This window comes from Acanthaster planci, linkage group LG01 (assembly GCF_054643075.1).
Source record: "Acanthaster planci isolate LZ-2023a linkage group LG01, COTS_SCS, whole genome shotgun sequence".
Lineage (NCBI taxonomy): Eukaryota > Metazoa > Echinodermata > Asteroidea > Valvatida > Acanthasteridae > Acanthaster > Acanthaster planci.
The window spans coordinates 5,905,176-5,932,162 of NC_141777.1; the positions used below are offsets into that span (position 1 = coordinate 5,905,176).

General features: G+C 39.1%; 1 protein-coding gene across 1 annotated transcript; it reads right to left on the reverse strand.

The window, feature by feature from the left end:
* Nucleotides 1–26,610, reverse strand: LOC147800284 (nesprin-1-like). The gene is made up of 15 exons (XM_087141894.1): nt 26,580–26,610; nt 24,186–24,253; nt 21,235–21,318; nt 20,751–20,843; nt 17,369–17,512; nt 8,426–8,688; nt 7,762–7,961; nt 6,952–7,037; nt 6,345–6,467; nt 4,244–4,555; nt 3,221–3,496; nt 2,626–2,722; nt 1,877–2,082; nt 1,016–1,178; nt 1–80 (listed from the first exon to the last, which is right to left on the reverse strand). The coding sequence occupies exons 1-15, from the start codon at nt 26,608–26,610 to the stop codon at nt 1–3; spliced, it is 2,226 nt and encodes a 741-aa protein (XP_086998020.1).
* Nucleotides 26,611–26,987: the final 377 nt, after the last annotated feature.

Here is a 26,987-nt window from a genome sequence, read left to right on the forward strand (position 1 = left end):
CTATAGCACCTTGAAGCACAATCTCATGTTGTGACAAGGATAATGACAGTAGTGCTCCTCGGCATGATTTGAATCTGGGGCTGTGTCAGAATTGGTTGGCATTGACTAGGAAAACATACACACCAACAAATGCCACATGCCAAGGGCTTCATGCGTTTCTCATACATGTATATCCAAGGACAATATTCAGTCACTGCCAAGTAATTTGGACACACCTTGAACCAGCTGACCCTGGTAAGCTAAGCTTAGTTCATGCTAGTTAGCATTAGGTTTTAAAGTATTTTAAAATACTCTTTGCTATGAGCCTGACATGGATAAGCTGAACTAGACTTCTGGAAAAATGAAAACAATATGCGTGGTGCACTACAGCTCAATATGACTCCACAAACATCACAAATATTCCCCATGAGCCTTGAGCTGAACCAAGAGGAGGCACAATTTCCTTAGCAATGGAGTCTCCTTTGGTCAGAACTGAACTTCCCTGGTTCAAGAATGACTACAAAATGAATGCATTACGGTCGTATCGCTACCAACAAAATGAATACTAACGTGGCTCTTTTCAACTGATGAGTATTAAAACAAACTGTATTTGTTACTTTGTTTACTTCTTACAAAATTTTATAACTGTGACTCACTAATATTGCAAATGACAAAGAGGAAAATATGCTTATACTCTAAACTACAACATATATGAACTGTCCCACATTTGCAGGATGAATTCAATACATTTGAGAGACATTAAATCTACAAATTGCCAGGTCTGGACAAAGATATCAAATTAGAATAACTGGCAAGACAGATACGTGTATGGTAACTATTCCCATAATTCCAAAATTCATTGAGATGATTACATATGAATTTAACCCTAACCCTCCTCAGTCCTCCAACAGGTGAAGGATTGAGGAGGGTTAGGGTTAAAGTAACTCTATATTTGTGTACAAATGCGCAGCATATAGGATTATCAAGGCAGAAAACACAACACCTTGATTGCCGTAGCAACAATAGATCAGCTCACCTTGGCGGGTTTCAAAAGTTTCCTTCCATCTTCTGTTGATGAGCAGCAGCTGCTGTTGGATGCTGAGTGATACTGTCTCCTGACATGTCTCTATCAGGAAATTACCAGACTCGTTCATGGCTGTGTGACGGTCCAGCCACGTGGACAAGTCACAGAAGTACTCCTAAGGGAACAAAACAAATACAAATTACTGCATGGCCAAAATTTCATCAACGCTGCCAGCAAATACAGCCTACATGTAACTTTCAGGACTAAGTAAGCTTCATATCTTCCATGCATCTCCTTATGAAATCTGAGCTAAGGCAAGACTGGTTTGGTGGAACATGATACCTTTCTATAACAAAGAAGCTACTCTATCTTTTGGCAGAATTCTATTATTTCATCAAGTGTTTTACCAGACGTCATGAAAATGTTGAAGAGTGTATAGCAAGCGAAGCCATGTGCACTCTTTCAAGAATGGTCTGCTCATTTTCGAAAGAACTTAATACACTAAAGATTTCACAGAAGACATGAAGAAATAAGGATGTTGCCCCCTTTTTTTCATTAATAAAAAAAGTATTCAAACTATGGATTCATTTTTTAAGCAAGCAAAAAACATAAACAACATTTAAGGAACACAACCAGACATCTGCAAGATGGGTAGTGGAAAGGTCACTTAGCAAATATCAACACCATCCAGGTAGTCTGGTCCCTTCATTCACATTTACCCTGATATTGTGGGATGTTGGGTAAGAGCAGAGAGGCTGATGAGATAGGACACCGCTACCACCTCAGTGGTCTGATTCCCTGATTAATGTGACGCATACATTGGATGGTTTGGGCAAGAGCAAAGATAACGGATGAAGATGTGGATACCCTTACCATCTTGGTAGCTTGGTCCCCTCGCTGTAAGACCTTCTCTGCCTCCTCCAGCCACGGTTGGAACAGCCCAACGTTGGTGGTATAGCACTGCCAGTGCTCAATCACGCTCTCCAGCATGGTTTGAATGCTGGTAATCTCCACAGTCAGGTTGCGTTTCTTCTGATTCATATCGCCAAGGAAACGCCGCATCCCTTCCAACTCTTTCTCTATTGAAGAAAACAAGGGTTGGAGTACTGGGCCGATAAAAGACCTGAGATATTAAGTAACTGTTCAATTCATAGTGCGAGAAACAACCCTGACAGAAATTGCAGGTTGTTGAGACCATTTGGTCTGGTGTGCTGAATTCAACATCTTGGGAATAATTTTGTAGGCTTTCCGTTTCAATCCAGCAAATGAGAAGATAACATTTTTTAACTGACTGTTATTTCCTTTCATTCCACCTACATGTAGAAATAAAATGGTGGCAAAAACAGCAACTTAACAAGTACTTCAAAAGGAACCAAATTGGTTTGGAACAATGCAGTACAGGCATGGGTGTTACCCCTGCTTGTGCGGCGCTTAACAGTCGTGTGCCAACTTGTGCATAATGCTCCCATACAGTCATGTCATTTATTGACCAAGACCCTTTACATATAAAACACAGTGCAACAGGGGAATTTGTAATAAAAATATTGCTGAGGACAACTGCAAGTACTCATGATTTGAAATAGAATCCAAAGCCAAATCCTATCATTTCCATTAACTCTTACCATTTGTGATGGTTTTGTGGTATGCTTCTGTAACCACTTCCATCTGTTGTAATGTCACCTCATACTGTTCAAAGAACTGATCCTCAAAAACAAAAACCTGTTCACAAGAAATGGATACATTCTTATTAATCTTAATAAATCTATGTTTGTCAACTACCTATTCCAATAAGGAGAACTGTAATTTCAGTCAAGATGTCATAAGGCCAGTTCAACAAAAAAACTTCTATACTCTTCATTTCGTATAATAGCAACATCTATCGAGTTGATACCCTCAACATTAAAAAAGTCTCAGAGAATTTCTAGTGATGAAACCAAGGATTCCTCAAAAGAATCCAAGGCACTGAAGCTAAAAAGCCTGTAGTAACTTAAAAGAAAACAGCAGAAAGAAATCACAGTTTTAGAAAGAAGTTACAGTTTAGAGATGGAAGGAAAACCCAAGATGAATATCATGCGTACACCGCGCAGAATCAGGTTAAAGACTGAAAACCCAATCCATATGTGGGCCAACCTGAGAACCAAACCCGAGCTGCAGAGGTGAAAGGCAAGGAAAGAACCACTACATCAACCTGACTCTCCTAAAGTGAAAGCTTCCCACCTTGTAATTTTCCAGCAGCAAGGCTACGCTCTCCCTGCTGCCGTACTTCACCGTCCAAGCCTGCAGTTTCTTCTCGGCCATGACGACAAAGGCCAGTAGCCGGTACTTCATCTCAAGGTATTCCAGTTTGGTCCCTCGGTCCTGGGATGCTGCGAGGACCCGCTCAAATCGCTCCGACATGTCCTGGAAGATGGTCGGGGGCACGCCTTCTGCCAGTTGGGTTCGGCTCAGTTCCAGGAAGGTTTTGTGGACCACGTTGGCATCTCGGAAGTGTTCCTGTCAATTTTGCAGAGGATATTATAAAATACATGTCAGGTAAAGAACACTGAACAAGGCAGATTGACTTTGAAATAACCAGCAATAAAGACTGTTCTAACTATGAAATATTAGGACCATCACAAGACCAGCATACAACCTCCAATTTGATTTCAAATCTCACGTTATCTGAATGAACTCAAAAGCATTCTGATTTTGACTGCACTGCTGCAAACTATGTATCTTTGGCCACGATGACAATGATGTAAAATCACTTTCTAATAAAGCTAGTTTGGTCTTTTTAGTGTTTTGGCAACAATCCACATATTAACTCTTTTAAACTGTGATGTTGTCAAAAAATACAGGTCTTTTGGGGTATTACTACACCGCACACATATTAACACAGGTTTATAAAATGCCTTCTTCCAATGGTCATCTATGTTTTAGGATTTTCCAAGTATTTCTTGAAAATGCTGAGCACTTGGCTGTCTTCATGAATGGGACGCTTTCAAGACATGTATTTGTTGCGGAGTAATGAGTCTGATTACTGTTAACGTGCCTGTAGCATCATTAAATTGGGAGCTACACTAGGCAGGAAAGTTGTTTCACAACAAAAACCGCAACTTTATATTGTAGAAGGGTCTGGAATTAGTAATTTAAAAGTGAAAAGGGAGTCAATCATTGTTACTTCATGTTCACTTCCACTTCCTCATAAATATGCATAAAGTACAAATCTTCTCATCTACTGCCATGCATGTTCAAACAAACCTGATGGGCAATCAGTTTCCGTTTCATGCTGCTGTGGGTCTCCTCCTGCGACTGCAAAGGAGTCAGGTCATCGTCCAATAGGGCCTCAGCCTTGTTAAGCCACTCCCCACAGGGGCCAAGCCCACCAGCAAGCCCCGCCTCGACGGACTGCCTCCACTCCATCTCTTTGGCGAGGAGTTTGGTCCACTGTGACTCGGTGACATTGCACTGCTCCTCTGAGAGAGACAACAGCACTTTCTTCCTCTTCTTCTCCATGACAATGGTCATCAGATGTTTGCATTTCTTGTGCTTTGCTTGGAATTCCACATATTGCTAGCCAGAGCAAACAATAGTTGAGATGAAACTTATAAGAACAAATTTCAATCCTGCCTGGGACATGCTCGACATGTTCTTGACTTTAAGCCTTTTTATGCAAATGCATTCAGGCAACCATTTAACATAGATTAACAGTCAATGTGCTGGATGCTCTCATACATTTCTCTGTGCACACTTTTATCACAGATAAATGGTATCACTGGTATTTTGTTACGACTAAGCCAATAAAATCAAGCCTTACCAAATCTTATTCCAAGTGCTTTGAATGTGTGTGTATCTCATATATATCTTCTACCCATGGCTAACAACTGCGTGATACGGTTTCAAGTCGATCACTCTTAATAATTGATGGGATGATGGGATGGAATCGAGAAGGTTACCAACAGTCAACAGCTTAAAAGGAAAGATTGGCAAAGCAGCCATCTTGTCTGATCATTATATACCCTGATCTAATTACACACTGATTCCTAATACCAAGGAAATGCTACGCTCAGTAGGCACAGAAAACTGCTCAGCAGATATCCTTGCTTAGCATGTGTTACGTCTGAAAGCCATTCTGAAGTACAAGGTTTAATTCAATTTTGGCTTAACTGCACAATCAGCTGAGCAGCTGGTAATTATGGGCCCAGACGTAAACAGTGCCAAGCAGCCCAAGAATTCCTGGCCTGCAAGAAGGGGAATGACAGCTGCCTCCAGACGTCCTTGGAAGATGTGCAATGGCATTAGGGATGAGGTGGTGGTGTCATCCCAGAGGGCTCAAGACTTAAATGTCATGCTATGGATACATTAAACTTATGAATATTTAGATTTGGTGGCAGAAATTGTGAGAAGTCAATTTTAAAGGTGAATTCTATCTTGCCAATCAAGACTTTGACCGAGGGATTATGTTATGGGGGATAAGAGCTGATTTCAAATTTGCAAATTTTGGTTGAATACTGTTGAAATTAGATTTTTGTTTCATTTAAGTGTCTTCTTAAGTTGAAGTGGATATCAATATCTTACTAAATACACTCTGAGCTGTAAGTTTTAAATGCCCAGGGTTAAAAACAGAGCACTGTTTACAACCAAAAAAATGGAAAAGTATGTAATTGCTATCACCTTTAATCTTTATACAGTCTTTGGGCGTTCATATGTAATTGTCATTACCTTGGCTAAGACAAAGCCAACTCTACCAAAAACACAGTTCGTTTAAATTAAGTGTTGTATTTACATCTTTTCATTCAGTCTTTTGCCCAATGCAAGGAATTCATGATACAAATTGCCACCGAGAGGGCAGTATTAACAGGCAAATTTTCACATTGCATCATGAAAAGTTATCAACACTGGTATTCTCTCTGCACTCAGCCTCAACAAACGTTACACTCTGTGGGTGTGCATCATTTGAAAGCCGATTCATACTTCAGGTGCATGTGACAGTGAAGCAAATTTGATGCCACACAACATTTGCAGCGAAATTTGCCTTCAATGAAATATTTTATGCCTCTGCCAATATGCAGCATGAACATTTGATCTGACATCACAAATTTGCATTCGTGTTCGCTTTTCCTCCAAGCATGAACCAGTTTTTTTCCTGTGGAGTGAAAAAAAATCCACAGGCTTGTCCACAAACCTGTGTGGTCCCATGGTACACTCATAAAAACAGAGTATCATAGGAAAAACAATGAACTGCAAAGTAACATAATGCAGGAAGTTGAACACAAAATGGAAAAAAAAATGCTTCTTTGAAGTAACTACTTGAATTAAAAATGTCTGCTCAAATGCATCTACTACTGCCTGGATGACTTACCGAGTACTGGTCCTCTTTGGTACGCTGCTTCTGCTTGGCTGAGGTGATCATGGCATCACCTTTCACCAGCCAATCGTTGATCTCCTGACACATCTTGGCCTCCTCCTCCTTGGCTTTGTCGACCTGCAGGGCAAAAGGTCACAAGTCAAAGGTCAAAGTCTACTTTTTTAAAGGATTTGGCAGGATCAAGGGAAAAAAGAGCCTAGCCAAAGATACTTTACTTAAGACATGTTGCACCTTGAAAGCTTAAGACAATATGCCACTGGCTTTCTGCAAAATGAATGCTTTCATTATACCTAGAAATACCATGAGCTAAAATATCTATGGACTAAAGGTTGGGAGTTTCTTTGAACCTTTAATTGCCATGTACAGAAGTAACTCAGCAGTGTCAATACTTTAGATGACCTTTTAAATGACCTCCTTTGTTCACAGTGAAACAAAATGTGACAGTACAGCCTTCCAGGTGCAGCAATTTTATAATATAGGTGATGTGATGGAGATAGCACCCATATGTAGATATTTATTAACAAATATGGATTCTAACTTGGAAATCCTCCAGCAATTTCAAGAAAAAAATTTGACATAAAGAAAGATATTTAAATAATACCTTGCTCCCTGTTTCTGGAAATGCTTTGAAGAACTGTGAAACATAAGTCATAATGGACTTTTCATCTGGCTTGTCCACGTCAACATCTGCAAGAAAATAAAATGTCTCCAGTCAGGAAAGCTTCCCATTTCACAGTATATCATCAATACCTGATTTACAGTAAATATTAGGAAACTTTTATTTCAAGTTCTGTACGGGAATTTTACATTTCCAGCATTGAACCATTTCAGTCAGGCAGGAATAAATGCTCAGGGGACAAGCTACCATTCCTTCTGATCACACCACTTGCACGAACACTGGCTAGCTGATTTACCAGGGTGTAACCCCACGCCAGCTGAACTACCAAACGGGCAGACCCTCAGGTAGTCAGCTTTCAAGCATCTAACCAGTGTGCCAGCTAGCAACCCCTACACAGCAAGCTCACTGGACAGTCAGCCAGTCAGCTGGCATAACTAGCAAGTCTGCCAGCAAGGCATTTCCAAGGTACTCACTGGACAGTTAGCCAGCCAGTTGGACAGAAAGATACATGTACCTACCCAGTCCATAAGCCAGCAATGCCCATAGATAGCACTCTCACCTGGACACTAGTGCCAGCTAGCCAGCCAGATGTCTCACCAGTCTATCATTTAGGCCTAATAATCCTTTTAGTAGCAAGCTCACTAGACAGTAAGCCAGTTAGCTAGTCTGCTCATAACAACACACCCTGTCAGCTACTGAAACTAAGTTACTGTACAAATTAGCTAGCCTCCTCACCCAGAAGAAAAAAACGTATTCATCAGCCACAAAACACCCACTTGTTGGCAATTTTACCTTGTGCATCAAGAAGTCTGACGATGCCTAGCTCCTTTTCTGCCACATTAAATGCTACATCAAGGTTCTCAATGTTTGTCCGTTTTGGAAGCATGGACAAGTCCACCAGGTCTTGCCTGATGTTGTGGATCAGTACATTGAAGGCACACCCATCGCTCCAGCTGGGTCCAAAGTCCTTGACCTCTATATCCATGCCAGAACTGCAACAAGAATTTCAAATCAAGCTTAGTGACAGACAAGTAAATATTAGTAAAGGGAATAGCACATATTCCTTTCTTGAGAGTTTTTAAAGTTGTAAGAGAAGCTACAAAATCCATGAAAAACCGCAAAATATGAGAGTTTCTTTTCAACTCAATCTGCTAAATGGGCCACAAGAAATGCTTCTTTGACTTGTAATCCTTTTAATACACATACACTACAGAAGAATAGCATCTGCTTAAATATTTTTAATAGAAATGTTTACAAAGAAGCTCAATACAATTACCAATCGTTTTCAACGAAGTGGAGAGTGGATTCAGTAATATTTCTAGCACATGTGAGAGGGGAATAGAAATATTACATTACAGGCTGTGTTTCTTGAAACAAACCAAGTTCAAAGATAAAAATCATTAATACATATTTCTGTTATTTCTAGACCAAGATTTCTAGATCAAGACCAACATACCCGGCAGCTTTGGACGCTTTCCGGGCCCAGGCCAGCAGTGCCTTCTTGGCTGTCAGCTTGCCCTTCAGCTTGGAGGCCACAGAGACTGCCTTGGCAGCCCTTTTGGCAGGCGGTGGCTCCAGGTGACTGCTGCTGGGTCGGGGAGCCTCCGGTTTGCTGGAGGTGGACGATGCCTCACTGCTGCCCATGCTGTCCACGCTGCCTGTGCTGCTGGACATGCCCGACTCGGCCAGTTTTTCCAAGGCACTCGCATTTTGCTCGATCTGAAAGGAAGACAGATGAAATGAATACTTGATTAACCTAGTATTCCTTATTAGGTAATACAGGTGCAATGTACAGTACACTCTGAATAAGCATTAGTTTTTTCTTCCTTTGTGATTATAATTCCTTGATCTTAAACATGACCAAAACAAGATACATGTACAAATAGACCAACTGGATATTTGGTGATTAAAATTTAATGAGTGGAAGAACTGAAAAAATGTGGGGGGAAAAATGACTCAGTGTTACAGCAGGCTGGATATTCACAACTGGTGGGATATGTCCGACTGAAGTGAAATGCTGACTTAAAATTCGTTTCCAAAGAATTTGAGAAACTGAAAGGGAAGAGGTTCACCAAATACTGATTGCCCTTTGTCAACGTGCAAAAATTCTGTTGATTGCTCTGTGGTCAACGTACTTTCATCATTCTAATCAAGAGAGCACATCGGCCACAGTCTTGGAGCTGTATTTCAACAAACTACAGCAGACAAATTTGTCTATGGACACGTTACAAAGCTGAAATAAAATTATACTGGCACATGCACATGGGAATCCAAGTGGAACAAAAATAGCAAATGAATGTAAGCCTGCTCGAATTTTCTTTACTCGCTGAAGCCGAAATTATTGGGAGCCAAGCAATGCCACAATATTCAAGGTAAACGTCGGGCAAACTCATATGCATTTAAGCACTGTATCGCCTTGACTTCAGTATATATTATGCACTATCATAATAGGATTACAAGTTACATACATGTACATGTGAACCAGCGGGGAACACAGAAACAAGATTAAATAAAACTCATGAATATCAAATGAGTTTATTTACTAAAAAAAATTTTAAATCATGGTATATGTTCTGCGTGCATCACTCTACTGTACAAGTGAGTAATTTGTGTGCAGTCAAGACTCGGTGAAGAATGTGTATATATTTTTTTACAGTCTACAGTACTCTGTGCTGATTAATTACAAGAGCAAAACTAGGCAAGTTAATCTGAAGTAAGAACTGCACTTGTGAGAAAGCCAACTATCTACTTCTCCCTTCTAAAACAACACTTTACAGGCAAATCTAATGTAACATGGGTTCATTGGCAATTATGTTATACCCACGATGAGCTACCGACTGCAGCAGACAGTCACTACATGTAAATGTACAAGCCCAGCTTATAGGCTTGCCCTCTTCTACATGTATGATAAACAGCTTGTGCTCCCTCTGAACTAGTTAGAGCTAAACATTTTCTGAAATGCGTTGCAAGCACCAGGGAACCTACATGTACATTTACCGGTAAAAAGTATGAATACGTGTGCCATATGAATAATCATGTTAATCATGCTGAGCAGTGCGGAATAAGACAAGTACCCATACGATTACATGCACAAGATGCACTTGTACTCAATCGTCATTTATGTGGTAGCCTTTAACCTTGGTAGAGGGTTGGACATATACATTGTATGTACATGTAAATGTATAAACACAGAAATACAGCACTTGAATACAAGTACATTGAATAGAACTGCAAGATATGGTCGGAATCTTACCAATCTTAGTTTGTACTGGTCAACTTGTAAATGTACATAGCAACCATATTCATACATTTTGAACAAGGTGGGTTTCCTAGTTTCCACAATGTGTCATCACTGCTCATCTTTGGTGACACTATTACAATCCAAATGCAAGATCATCCAACCCTAAAAGTACTTCCCCTACATCTAAGTACTATATGTTTACCAAATGGAAACAAGAATGGCACCAACTTTGTACATGTATGTAAAAATGTCTTCCCATGATTCTGTTTAGCTAAAATTTTCTCTTTTAAACAGCAAAAACAGAAACAAATAAAAAAAAAAAATTTACATGTAAGAACTTTGCAGGTTCTCTAAGCATCTCACATTAATCATGAGCCTCAGCAGCGAAAAACTGAGGGTCAGTGTACTTTCGCCACAGCACACAGACCCACCATGCTAGCCCAGCCATACGTGTAACTTGTGTGTTGATAAGGTCATGACTGCACATCTACATGGCAGAATATTATTACCGATACCTGGGGGGCAAAATACTGTACAAGCCTCTTTATGATATCCACGGTAACACCCACTCATTCTCCATCCCTTGGTTGTCTTCATTTTAAATATCTAGGTTAAAACCCAGGAAAAAATCTTGGGGGGGGGGAATTAACATATGCTTCTTCCCCTTCCCAAGGAGGACAGCTGTAACAAAAATACACATGTATATTTCAGAAGTGAGGCGATGTCTGGAATATTGCGTCTAGTTACTTTGTAATTATTTTGAAAGTCTTTAAAGTCTTTCAATATGGTACCTGTAGCTACAAACTCTTTCGGAAATATGATCAAGAAATCTACGCACTTGTCTAAATACTCAGAAAAACAACATCTTAAAATTAAAATTCTTCCCTGTTCTTGTGAAGCACTGGATTCTTTGCATTGATTTGTTTCATGACCAGACATGTTAGATGAAACACAGTCCAAAAGAATGTTGCTTTCATTAGGCACAAAGAAATCCAGACAAAAATCTTACACGTGTTAGCTGTATCAATTTGGAGTTTCCAGGCATTAATGACATAAATTCTAAATTTACAGTGTACACATCTGAACGTGATGTAAATGATGTCCAGATGACAATTTCAATAAACTAATACATGTAACTGCAAACCGACTCAACTCGATCACCACATTTCAATTAAATTTTCCAAAAATACAGTTCCTTTAAATTGACACATTTTGTAATCTCTTTGATTCAACATTTATGACAAAAGCTCCAGATCCGCAGTATAACTATAAGTCTTGTTCAATGACCAACACTTGACACATGAATGTCATCAAGATAAGAAATTGAATCTTTGCCTGATCATTAACATGGTTTAAGCAATGGAAGGAAACTTTTGTGTGTGAAATATGCCAACCGTGGGGACCTGTGGTTATAGCCCAATGCAACATCTCTTTTTGACAAATAACGTGGACTCAACTCTATGTAATCATTCTATAAATCATAATGTAAAAATACTCTCATTCCATATCACATCTCTATGCAACAAACATATCTGGAACAAAAGTTCCACTGGTATTTTTGCATGAAACCTTTCAAAATCTCCCCAACTTCTACAGGAAAATGAGTAATGCAATCGCAGCTTCCTTGTAAAAGAAAACTCTAGACATTAAAATTCATGTACAATAATTCATCAATGCCTTTTATGAAAAATATATGAAGATGATTAAATGTTGTAGATTTCACTGATTAGAGGTTGCTATTTGTTGCAATCCTGAGCCAGGTAAATGCAGATACACAGTATGCCTGTTAACCAAATCAACGTGTACATATGTATCTCCAATCTCTGCAGCTATGTGAGACAGAACATCCAAACTGTATGCAACACAAATGCAGTTTTTACGTTTGTACCTGGGAGCGTCTTTGAATTTCCATTTAATGCCCTCCACCCACACAACATGGTACACAGTACATGTTTAATTTTACAGACTTGCCAGTTTTGATTGAGTGCAATTATGCCTCATGATCAAATGCACACAATTACCCAATTTCTGGTATATTGTATGTCTAGCACACAGGGGACGTTTGTAACATCAGCCTGTACGTGAATAAGGTCGTAAAATTGATCAAATGGTTTCCAGCAAAAACTAGAAAAGGATAAACACACATAATCTGGACAAAAATTGAAAGCGGGACACTTTTCTGGGCATTACACATAGCTTAGGTCGTCTGCTGAGCTCTGAACCAATGGTTGCTAACCTGCCACAGCCTATTTGGACAACCCTTTTGGTTGTACAGGTATGTATGTACCATACAAACATATGTTCACTTCCCCCACTTAGTTTTGCTTTATTGTTCAAGGCCGAACACTGAAACCAGCACAGCTTTTGTGAAGGAAACAAGATGTCTGATGTACATGTAATTCTTTTGTTATTCAGTCATCTAATGCAGCATTAGCTTTTTTCAAGCAGTGAAATTCGTTGATTTCCTCTGTTCCTGTGAAACAAATCATGATATTCTTGCATCCAGAGTTTTTCCAAGAAACACATAAAGGTGAAGCCAACACTGAATTAAAGGCCATCCCGATGCTCGTTAGCTGGTTACATTTTTAAAGCCAGATTCAGTAACTTAAATTTGGTTCACGCTGTGATTTTATTCTGTCACAGCAAGTCATTGCATAACTGAAAGCCATTCGAATAGTACAGAATTCAGTAGGGTGAAATGGTATCGATAAAAATTGCTTTATGATTTATCAACGGTTTATGTTGCACACTATGCATGCTATGTTGGCAACACCCTGTGCGGCATCTCCTTCTGAAACTACAACATCCACTAGTATCGAACACTGACTATGGCTCTTCACCATTCGATCAAAATCCAAACTGTAGTCATATAGGAGATGCGACCAAAATGCAAATGCGACTCGCCCATGCAAACCCATGTATCAATTCAGTGGTAGAGCGGCAGCGGCAACAACATGAAATGTGAAACATTTTACTTTTTCTCAGTAGGAGAATCAAACCCAACAGAAAAAAGTGTGCACAGATGTACACTTTCATCCCTGTACATTGTACCTATGTTGTAGCAACCATGTTTCATGGTAGTCTGGCTGTTTCTTTGACGATATTGTGCACAACAGGCCTTGTCTAATGTACTCCACTGGAATAAGAGAACTGTCAGCTAAGACAGTCATTAATCTTTTTACAAAAAACAAAAAGTGAGATACCATAACTGTCGATATTAATGAAAGTCCAGCATTTTTAAGCAATGTACATGTATAACACACATGTTCACCCAAATTTGTTATGGGTTATGGGTTTTGCAGACATTACAGGAACCAAAAATGTTACAAGGACAAACTGTTTGTCCCCACAATTGGGTCCTGATATTTCTGACAACAAATATTGCGGGGAAGGTCTGCCCATGTACATGTATGCATACATACATGTACATCTGTATGAGGGAGTTGGTGAAGTTCAGTGTACGAACATGTACATATATCTCAAGCAGAATGGTGTACAGTCCACATTAACACGATATACATATTGTCAACGAAAGCTTCATACTTCCAGTGACTGATGTATACAATTTCTATGTTGTCGCATAAATTTTTTACCGACAAACTCGATCTATTGTACTAAAGTTTAAACTTTAACAGATGCATAATTTATCTTCCTGCGTCTGGTGTGAAATGCCGTATGAGCACTCGGCACAGCAGACAACTTGCTTCCATTCCAGTGGGCATGTACATGTATTATACTATTGTGAAAGATGATATTTTCCAAGGAACTTTCAAAAGGATCTCTGCTCTGCTTTTAGACAAAGGCACATACATGTATAGGCCTACATTAAGGTACATGTACATGTATGCATCAGTTTGTGCTTTCTTGTTCTTTGCGTACATGTATGCTCAACATGCATGCACACACCTCCAGATGTGCAAATATCAGGGCCATGCCAGTTTCTTCCACTTCACTGAGCCATTTTCTACTCTGCATGTACATGTACACTCTATATGCACAACCTATATTTGTCCTACATCCAGTCCAGCAATAACGACTTGGAATAACTTCAGCCTGGCCCAATAAAGCACGGGTTGTGTTGCGCTGTGCGTATACCCTGATGAGGCTAGGCGACAGATGTGTGGTGTCATGGGTGAAATGTACACACATGCTGCACAGGTCAAGCGAACATTGACAAGAATAAGCCAAATGCTTTTTTTTCACTGTTTGAAGCACAGTGCTAAACAATGCAGTGCAGATGAAGAATAACATGGAGCATTTCTGCGAGTGGGCAGACATACTGGATATATGTACCTCCATTCACTTTCACTTGAAAACATTGTGAACATACAATGTGTGTGCTGAACAGAATTTACATGTATTTTGGGTAATTGGGATACACTGATACCAGCATCTGTGTGGAAACTGGGTCATTACAGCATAAGCAGGCCATGACTGGCTAGTGGACAAAAATAGCTACAATTGCTGGTATCCTGGCGGGTAAAATCAGCCAACAATTAAGTTCTTCCTTTGTCTTTACCTAGCTGTTTCTAGCATTAGGCAAACAGTCGTGCATTAATAAGAAACAAAATAGAATCAACAGGCCACGTGACACAAAGAAGTACGCATACTGTATGATCACAAATCTGCAATAACAGACTTATCTGCGCATAACAAATGTAACCTGTAGCTCAGCTTACATGTCTATCGTACAGTAAATGCGATTTGAGGTTCAAGTTTAAGTTAAGGTTTTATTTTACAGATTTTAAAACATAAATGTATTTGTACTGTAAGAGACCCAAGTTTATTTTGATTTGTTTCTCACTGGCCAAAGACCAAAAAGAGTCCCTAAACATACAAAACACTTTAAATCAGGGAAATTATCAATAACCAAAGCATCACAAATTACGTGTAAGAACACCACCCATGGTCCAGACTCAAGACAAGTTACAAACTACTTGGCATTCAATTTCTTTGTTGATATCCATCTTAAGATTTTTTTTATTGTGATGGACTTGAATTCAGCTTTAGCTAAAACATGGCTGTTCAACTCTATATTTGCACTGGCATGGAAACACATTTCAACAGCAAACACAGCATCCCCACACCAGGATGATAAACACACTACAAACCAATCGGATGCGCACTTCTGAACAGAAAGCTCCAAAAGACGTAAATGGAACACTGAATGGAAAACGGAGCTGAGTGTGGAGAGAAATAGCACTCCAAACAAATGAAAGACAAACAAACAGACAAAAGTGGCCACAATCCGGCACTATGCATGCGCCAACCATTATGCTCAACCAATCAATTATCTTCCATGCACACATCCAGCTTGAATGATTTATGCATTCATATACAATCCCATACAAAAAATAATTACTCAGGCTCAGTTTATTGCATACTGTAAACCTAAATAAACACAAACGGAATGAATTAAAATTGAATGCCTGTAATAAAACTTTGGGTAGGGAATGCAGATAAAAATAATTAATAACTGAACTCCTTCATAAAGATGTTTTTGTCAATCCAAACTGGGTTTTTCTCATTTCAAAAATGCAAAGATGCATTAGTCCATCTGATTTGTTCGTCTTCAGATTTTTACAAGACCTTTCCGAAATCCAACACTTCGATCATGGTAAGAATATCTGGCCTTAGGACACAATACAGGTACATGGCCAGTGGCTGGATCTGTAATCGGCATATTTTGTTATAACTTCACAACGAACAGGTGCTATTCAAAAAATGAATCCACGGAACAATGACTGTGGCAGTGAAGTTGTCCTTTGCTAAATGCACATTTTGTGCCATGCTTTTCTACCAATGAACACGTACAATGAAAACACGCACAGCGTTCACTACGTTGTCTTCTCTGGTTCAGTATTCACCCACTGATACTAAGCAGACATAACACGTTATGTTACACATCTAAACGTCAAGTGCCAGTATGGTACCAGACAACCCACGAGCTTGACACCCATAGACTGAATGGCTGCCTAACACACCCAGTTTGAATCAACATCATGGCTTGCTCATTCCATTCAAATGCACTGCAGTCGGCCCTTCTGCACAAACCAGCTATCAATACAGTGGGGTACAATGCAGAATTGATTATGCATCTGCAAGCAACATTGCAAAATGAATGCCACACTCACCAAACCCTCATGTCTGATCTGCAAAAATTTCACACCAAAAAATTCCTGGATGTTAGTTTTATAAACCGGCTTTTTTCATTCATTTTATTTCATTCACAGCAGATCAATCAGACATCAGCCATCAGAACATTTACACATTACAAGCAGGTTGTATGTTTGAAGGAAAATTGCTTTCAGGAAGTAAAACTGTTTCATGTCAAAAATCGAGGAGTGTATGTAAATGGTTGAGGGTTTCACGTCATCTTGAAGGTGAGCCAGATTCATATTTCATTTAAATTTTTGGGTCAAATTAACTTGTTGGAACCATTTTCAAAATCAGGGAATTCCAATGCTAATGCTTTTATTTCAAGTATGAATTCACTAGAATCTTCTATAAAGAATAAGCAGATAAATAAACCTGTTTTTAAAATACATTAAAAACATTTCAAACACAAATAAAATCATGCATGTTTACATTACCCACCTACACATGTAGTATTGTCATTCTTTTGTTTCTGTTCAGAAAACTCAGTGAAATTAGTCATTTTTCTTGAACAGTGAACACTTTTTAAGGCTGGATTTTAGTTGTTGGTTTCCTGAATACTGTTCTCTTCCTTTAGCTACAGACAACCCTGACCCCAAAATGCCTCTGAACCTGTTCATCAGGGAGTGGAAACGCAAGGTTTGCACACCCTGAATTGGTGTTTCATGAGGACCTATTTTGTCAACAAGTCCACACTACATGTAGGTATGTGAGGTTGGCACATGCTCGTATGTAATGTCGGTCAACATCTCAATGGCTGTTAGGAAAAAAGGGCGAGTCTGAAAGGTAGAACAGAAGGTGATCAAATATATGTAAGAAATTAGAGCACGGCAAACTGTGAGGATTAGCTGTGGGAAGAAAGCAGCAGAAAAGAGCGTCAAGAGAGGACGCAGTGTTTCGGATGATATCTGCACTCCTATACATGTAGCATTGGGTGGCCTCTACCGCATGGATGAATGGTGTACCAGGGGAGGAAAAACATGGCATGATGGGATAGCTGACCTGGGACTGGCTCCACATCGCCAACAGCCTCATCATTTGACGGATGTTGCAGCCACAGAAGAGGTGCACAGCCACCTTTGACCCTTGGGATGAGAACAGGCCAAACCAGAAGCCCTCCTCATCCGATTCCAACAGGTCTTTCATCTAACGTGCAATTAGGCCATGCAATTTGGAGGGCGGGGTTACTATGGTTACACACACTCATGGACACTGGCATGGTAGGAAGGCATTTTTGAAATTAAACAACTTAAACTTCTTCGAAAGAAAAAGGAAATTAAAAAGCAAAAAACAGAGACTATCCCAAATAAATCCCCCAAACAAACAGACAGATGTTAAATTTAACAAATTCAACCAAATTTTGAAATCTGTAACAGTTATTTCATAAAAACGCACTAGCCTGCACGTAACTTGTGAAATGGCATACAAATTCAATGTCTTTTTAGTTTGTGTTGAGTATCAAAATTTGACAGGGGTATAAGTATTTTTAAAAGTACTAATACAGATGATTAAGGTTAGAAGAGAATAATTTCCGAGTGTTTTATCAAAGGTATTCTTGAAATTTGACCACTAAAGCACACTTTTCCTCAAGGAGGGAACTGTAAAATTTCATTTCAGGTGAAAGTAAATCACATTAAAATAAATTATAGGAAAGCTTTTGGAGGGAAATATACAGCTACACGTAAGTGTAACAATAAAGTTGGACTTTGAAGAACTTAACAGTGCACACTGGAATTTTGCAAAATCTGAAATAAGCAAAATCAACTTATTACAGGAATAGCCCTTGTATCAATAAAGGCTGCAGCCGCAAAACCAGGAAAGAAATCTAATCAATTAAATGGTTGGAATCAAGTGGAGGGAGAAATGAACATAAGCCAGTCATAAGCATGCATAACATGCCTGCATGTAAAACTGCTTCACACATGCACTAAGCTAGGCCCAATCTCAAGGAGTTGCTGTTGGATTAAGAAGCAGAAACCTCTTCTATAGCAGCTACTAGCAATGATAGGCCACACCTTCAAACACACATTGTACATACATTGTACATATCAATGTAACTTTTCCAGCTTCTTGTCAAGTGATATTTGCCACAGCAAAACTATTTAACACTTATAGTATAAAGGGGTGCTTTCTTATAATCTGTAACTTACACGTCCATGTATACAGAAGAAAAGCATCAGTGTCATATGTGCTACTTCAGTCAATTTATCTCAGAAAATCATTTTGTACAATTTCGCTACAATTATCCTGCTGTGTTAGTAAAGGTTAATTTCATGACATGACAAATATCTGCTAAAACAGAGGAAAGTCCAGACATATTCATTTACACTGGTCAAAATAATGATGGTACAAGTCTGGGTGGAACCATTCTTGCAAAATATACTCAACTGTGCGCTATACACTGTAGATCCTAAAATTTGGGGGAAAAAATCTCAAATTAAGATGACCACCAACATGGGGCTGATGGGGTATTGGTACCATGCTCAAATGGTTACAGGTTCAACACCTTTCTTTCTTTGATTCTTCTTGTTTCTTGTTGGTTCAACAGAGAAAGTTTAACTCACACTCTGAATAAACCATAACTGTTAATCCTTTTTAAACAAATATCGTTCTTGTTTTTGATGCAGTTGGCACACTAATAAACCTTGTGCCCAGCCTTGGCTCTGATGTGGACTGTGGACAATCTCATCACAGCAGGCTTCTAAACTATCCATTAAGCTGACCACTCAAAATTGAAATGCCCTTGTAACTCCCCACAAATCCACCATTACACCTTGAGGGCAATAACTCAACACCTGCACCACTTAACAAATATAATGAATTCCCCAAACTTGACCCTAATTGGGGAGAGGAGTGGGCTATTAAATTTCCTAAATACCTCAGACCTGAGGGTTTTTGGAACCGCCTGGTGAACTTTGACAACCCTACACCACTGCCGAGTCTCCAGCATTGGCACTTTAAGAACTCTGTTTCACTGTTTGATGGTCAATTTGTCAAATTAATTCCCAAGTTGTCTGTAATAAGGTGTTATTGATGAAGCCCTTATATTCTCAAGTTTTTAATTAATTGAATACTCTGCGTGTTACTGGAACACTTTCCTCTGCAGGTTTTAGTTTATTTCCAAGAATGAAGAATGCCATACGGGTACATATGTGTCATTCTCCTTCGAACTACTGAACAAAATGTTTCTGAAAATAGACATCTTTGGCTGACAAAAGAGTTTTTTAAGCTCATTTGATTTCCAGGTTGATCAATTACTTGGGTGATATCTCACAAGCATGTAAATACGAACAAGTACATGTAATTACTAGTAGGCGTGTATGTCCACAACTTAAAAAGGGACCCCACAGTCTAGAGTAATATTAGCTCCAATAACTTTAACTTATTTTTGGCCTGCCAAAGAAAAAAAATTGCAAAGTCATACTGAATGGCTTTGATGATGCCATTAGTACTAATTAAAAGTTAAAGAAAGCATTAGTCTTTTCTTTTCTTTTTGCTTATAAAATTGTGCTGTTTAAGCCCAATAATGAATTGCTGTAACTATATACAGATATCTCCGCAGGTACCTACATGTACAGTACAATCAGCAAGTTGAAATTAATTCTATTAGCATGATTTTACAGACCAGAAGCTTTCTAAGCTTTTCTTTCAACCAGAAGCCATGAAATGAGCAAAAATCTGTCTCTTCTGTTGTACCAGTAGCAGGATGGTAAAACGTGTATATATTCTTTGGCCACACAAAGCTGGCATGAATGTACAATGCACACAATGGCTTAAGGTACATGTATGTGTATTCATACATGTACATGCTGTAATTAGCAATACCAATGACTGTATCAGCTCCTTGCTCCTCCATAATGGAACGAACACAGAGGTTGCTCTTGCAAAATACCGGTAACTGAAGCTTGCCTGTACAGCCTCTCTTTCAACACAACCATGCAAAGGGGGCTCATACTTACAGATCAAACTCTGTGCTAATTGTAAAATCTCTTCACCAGTTTGGCCTTGCTATATGTACAGTGTACAGTAGTTTTCTGAATAGACTTTCATATGAGTACCGCAAAAAACTCTCTGACACAAATACAAGTAACTGTAACCTGAGAAGGTAATGTAATCCACGCCCAAGTCAAAGACAGGCACATTACATATCATTATATGAGGTCCATTTTCTACCTATTCACATTGCAATATCAATTTGTAAGTCAATCATGACGTTGTTACACAGCCCCTTATTCCATCCTGATGATCACTGACCTGACCCTGTAGGTCAGTGACAACACAAGTTAGTCTGGAATCCAACTGGTGTTTGTACACACATTTACATGCACATAATGGTGTCATGAACAAAGCTTTTCTTTCAGTTTAAAAAAGAAGTGTAACTTACCTGGTAGTAGAGGATGATGGTCCACACCAGGCCCAGCACAATCGGTGGTTTGCCATCAATGATGTCTGATGCATTGATATTCACTAACTTGATCTGAATTGTGAGAAAACAGAATTAAAGTTACACGTAACCTGCCGACTTTTACGGAACGGTGGGATCTCCCCAACCATGATAGCTTAATATCTAATCCATCACAGCTGTGATGTGGTTTCTTTGCAAATGCACGACCTCAAGCTCTTGGGTCCGCTTCAAAAACAGGTCACCTTCCATCACTTCCGTCAACTCCGTCACAAACTTGGTGGCAAATTAAGAATTTAAAATCAGATTATTTTGTGCGCAAGGAATGGGAAGGGTTTTACACATGTATTGCATGGTGTCAGTTACCACTCTTTCTACAATGGTGATGTAGCAAAACAATGTCTGCACACACCTTGTCTATCACAAACAGTTACAATACGCGTAGAGTAAGACACTGCACATGTACCTTCTTGCCTTCCAGGAACCTTAAGCAGGTGTTGACGTTGCTCAGAAAGTGAACTCTCTTCATGTTCCTTCCCTTCTCAAATGGCTGAAGGATGAAACAGAAAACAATTCACGTTCACTTTTTGACACATTTATTCATAATTTAATTCTTGACTGGTCAAAATCAATGACATTGCTACTAAGTTAAAGTACATGTAAGTTTGACACTGCACTGACATTTGCATCATTTCAACGAATGACAGCTATCTGCCTTCAGTCACGGCTGCTTTGCACTTTAGTTTCATAAATCTTAACAATCCAAAATCCCTTTGAGAGGTTTTGAAGGATTCTGCAGGAGAACGAAGACACATCCTGGCCGATGTTACTTACCACATGGCCTAAATGCTCCTTCAAAGGAAAATCAGAAGAGTGTGACACTGAGCTCTTACGTGTTGCAGGTTTGGGACTGACAAGTGCACAATATGAGGGGACTGAGGGGTGCACCCTCGTATTTAGGCTAGAAATATGTCCACCCAGCTTATTAATAAAAGTTATACACTCAAAATATGCTATATTAGAGGGTCCTGAGAGCCATGGAACTGAGGAATTGAAGAAATATGAGACTGAACCTCTGGGCCGGACTCAGGGCTTCCAATTCTGAGCAATCTGGATGCAATCGAGTTTGCAAGTGGCACTATATGAGCCATTTTGCAGAGGGATGGTTTTTCAAAATGGCTACTTTTCTGGACAGGAACATTTTCTGCCTTTTAGGGGAGGTCTGCTTCTGGTGAAAGTTTCTCAAAAATTAATTGGTCAATCCCCCGAAAATTGAAAGGAAAATGAAAGAGGACATGTGGAACATCATTTTTCTGTGCAGCCTGAACACCTGTGAGAGTTGTGAGTATTTTTAAAATATTTGTGAAGTATGGGGATTTATCACTGCTGTCTATGGGAATTTATTTTTAGTGGTGCACCCTGAGGAAGGCTGCGGACAAAGCACTGGGGTATAACATCAGTACATGTATGTGCAGAGCTATACATGTATTATCTGACAGGGACGGTAAGCACTGTGCCTAGGGCCTAAGAAATATTGGGGACTTCCAAGCACTTGAGGGCCAACAAAAACAACCATCATGTGACATAAAACACTGATTGCACCAATACAAACTTCACACAGGATAATTTTTAAAGTTTCAGCATATCTCTCTGGATTGTTGAGTTAGGGAATAGCCAATTGAGAATTTGGGAAAGCTTCTAACTAACTGGTATACTGGTAGGTATAGCTTGGGACAGCTACACTTATGTACATGTAAGTATCAATGTAAAACAGAAGGCTTCAGCACATACTGGCAATAAAGGATGGGTGCTGGTGCTTAGGGTGGAGTAATGCCAGGTGCATACAGGGCCCAGGGAAACATTATCTATCCCTGTGTCAATTTGTTAAGACTCAAACTGTGATAAAAGAAATCCGCTTACCAGTGTCTCGCCAGAGAGCACCTCCAGTAATGTAAGCAAGACAATGCCATCTTTGACATCCGCACAAAGATCAACCACTTGAATAAGTGGCTTACGCTAAAGGTTTTGATTATAAAAAAAAAAAGACTTATATTTTATGAAAATTCTCAAATCTGCCTGAAAAACTGCTAGTATTTTCCTAATCACTTGAACAGAATTTTTCCAGAAAATAGATTGAAATGGCATTAACTGCATGTACATGCACTGGTAAAAAGTGAATCCCACAAAAATGTGTTCATAAAAATTCATGTTAAATTAACATGAGTTCATTCAATCCTTTTGAAGTACTTGCTCATGTACCCGGTAAATAGTACAGAAAAATCAACTGATAATAATGCTGTCAAAATCTGATTTCAAAGAAATACCAAGTACACACTGAACAGGTAAACATGATTCAGAGGCTGAGTGCACACATTCAAGGCTTATTCTATCAGTGTTCATTCTGTGCCAAAACGACCCTGGAATAATGAGCCTCTCACACAAGCTCCAAGAAGCTCTAACCTTTCCCTTATTCTTCTAGAATGTGCATTTGACCTACTGGTGCACTATGTATCATAGCACATTCATGAATCTACATGTCTGTGCGTAGGAGCAAGAAGGATTTATGCTCACATTAATAATGCACCACTGATGCCATACACAATGTACGCCGATATACATGTACATGTAGACAGTTCATGTTGCATACATGTACACTGTACATGTACATGTATACACCCATTCAATGGCAACATTCAAATGAGTGCTCTGACCATTCAAACAAAGAAATAACCTTCGGTTTTTCTGTTATTTAAGTACATGGATCATATTGGAAAGCTTTCGATCAAAAAATGCCTCGTTAATCCATGTACATGTACATGTGTGCAATATCTCAAGAGTTCATAATTTTGACTAAGGGATGAACAGTTTGAGTACATTACATTGTGTATATAGGCTGCCATCAAAATTCACCAGATTGGCATTGTGAATTTACATGAAAACTACAACAATGTCAGTCAGGTTCTTTTACAGTGCCTGAAAATAAGCCAGAGAGGCCTAAAGACACCCTGTTCAGATCCAAAATTAGCCAGATTTATAAGAGAAGAAAACTCGGAATCTAGCTTTTGCCTGAAAACTGACACCCCCCCCAAAAAAAATTTGTAAATCTGTATCTTTAGACTGCATCACATTTTACAATATTACATACATAATCACACTTGATTAAACATTGACAACTCCATACCAACCATACTGCCCCACAGCCTGACTATCCCTATCCCAACTCTGATGACATTTCTGCCACACTGAGTACACAATTTTTCAGCTTAAACAAAGCTCAAACAGACACAATTAAAGTGGTTTGAAAGAAAGGTAAAAACAACCCCTGTAAATAACTGCTTCAAAAGTTTCAACAATCCAATCTAGCTGCGTGCAAGTTTTGTACACACACCTATTCACAGAAGAGCAAACATGTATTACCTTGGATGAACGCAGATGAGAGTTCACCCAGTTGGTGAATGTCTTTGTCTGTACTCTCTCCTGCTCCTCTGTATAACAATAAATGGAACACAGGCAATAAATCAATCAATTCATCAATCAGGATGTGATTCATATTTGATTGTTTCCGGGGAAATGTTTCTGGAAACGTTATTACCCAACATTTGGCAAATCCATCAGTGTACACTAGTGAGCCTACCAGTAAATGATAACACAACTGCTTCAAACCTGAATCTCTGTTATGCATTTAAACTTCTACTTCCAAGTTAACTTAGCAAGAACTCTGAACAAAATAATAAAAAAATCAAGACTTCTACAGAATGTTTCAAAAATAATTCCACCAATTCCAAAAACTGAAAACTGCAGTCTCTATTTGCTGTGTTCTCCAAAGCCAACTAATATTTTTTGTAACTCAAAATTATGACCAATTACATCAAATTGACATTCCATTCAGTGATGTTATCTCTTGATATAATGGCATAGCATTGGAACAGATAGATCTCAACACCTGCACCTCCATCTAGAAATTTCATTACAGATATTTGATTTACACAAAATTTGACCGAATCCCACAGAATGAGGTCATTTTTTCAGTCATTTTATTTCAGCTTGCATAAGAAATATGCAAACTCAAGTCTTTGTTTTGATGCATCAGTCAGTTTGGCATCGTGGACATTAGGGACAATTGGAAAGTTTGACATACATACATGTACTGTATATGCGCAGATGCGCACAAAGAAATACTAACAGTTCTCATCTGTCATGCTTTCCATCACGCATATGTGTACACTGAACTACATGTACCTGTATGAGCCTAACAGATTATAAGTACAGTAAATGTAGCATACTGTATTGTATGACTTTATGCACGTTGTACATTGCTGATGAAAAATGATTAAAGAATTGATCGTTGACTACAACTAGTGGCTATGCCAATTCTTAAAGATGAAGCATGTACATGTATATCATACATGTACGATACATGCACAGTATCGCTACATGTGTTAATTTTAAGTAGCAATGATCAAAGATGTAATCACCGCATGGGCGCCATTTGAGCAGGTGATACGACTGCACATTAATGCACGTTAATGCACAGGTGCAGGCACGCAAAACTGGTGTGCCTGCACTTGTGCATTAACATGCATTGCGCAGTTGTATCACTTGCTCAAACGGCGCCCATGCGATTACAACATTTTACGTGTATTCACGGTAAAGTTCTTCCATCTTACAGCGCTATACGATCTTTAGCCATGATGTTGGTTGAAACTGCAATTTGTACATACATACAACTACATGTAACAACCAAATGTGATGTCACACACAGGTACATGTACTATGACATGTATCAGTACATCTCAAAGATGTCCTCCACTTATCGGTACATGTAGACACAATTATTGTGTCAGTGGTAGCATACATGTACATGTAGATCTAAGGTCTCTGTACATACATACAAGTACACTGAATACCACAAGTTTCTTAGCACACATACCTTTAACTCGTGACAAATCCCACCTGATACATGTATTGTGTTTCTCAGGTGAGGCAAAGACAAAAGACTTCCATTCTTGACGCTGCTTGTACGATATCACATGCTTTTTCATTTTGATTTTTCCCAGAGTACCGGTACAATGCAAGTTGTTGAAGATGGAGACTCCCCAGTCATATTCGCACAGAATACAACCTGCATTTGACCTAAGATACTTATCTGTGTCAAAATTGGGCCTGATCTATTTACTTGTCTGGTCTTATCAAAAATGTTATGTAACTAGAGGCTTCTTGCCTGGTAACCAAAAAATGCCTGGTAAAAACTTGTGGCACAAAGTGTACTGAACTACATGTTGGTAGTGCTGAAGAATTTTGTACACATCATGTTATTGTGGGTTTAAACATAACATATGTAAATGTTGACTGGAAAATCTATGAGGTCAGAGTACACTCAGATAACGGGAGTTACTGGTATGGTCATGTAGAATTTGTTTATAAACAGAATTACATCATTCATCAACAGCCAAGTTTGTACTGAGGGAAAAGAGAGACAGCATGTGGGTGTTGTTGGCTAAATTTGTTCACATATTCATCTGAAATGTGCTCCTTTGATCACACAGCAAGGATGAAAATATTTTCAGTAAATAAAGTACCAGTTAGGCTGAATGGGCAAGGTGTAGAGGATTAATTAAATCACACACGAAAGAGAACATAGCCATTTCGCTAATGAACCAGCAGTATACATGTACATGTACATGTACATACACAGAGCAAGTGCATCCAGAACTACAGGGTGCTGGGTACCCAACTCCCTGCGAGAGTAATGGGTACCTTCTAGAATCGTGCAGTGAGAATTCTTTTGACAAGCCCCACAGGGCAACCTACCTATAAGCTGTCTCCGTATGTATTCAGCCATGTTGGTATTATCCAGTAAGATCTCCCACTGGTACCATGGTATCAAATCCACTGAATAACATGTCTTGAAGTTGATTCCAAGAAATTCAATCGCTCACATCTTCTTCAAATCCTCAGTAAGTACTGATGAGGTCTCAAACTACATTTCATTCATTGGTCCTCGTCAGCGCTGTACACATGTAACACCAAGAATACTGAACGCACCAAGCTTATATGGGTGTGTGCATGCACATTATTACTGTATGTGGTATTTGTGTTTCCACAGAACTGTAACGAGTAGCAGTCTGGAGCCACTGAAATCGGACACCACCAACAGATGGACGCCAACTACCCTGGTACTCTTTACAATGTGCACTCCCACCTTCCATACAGGCCTCA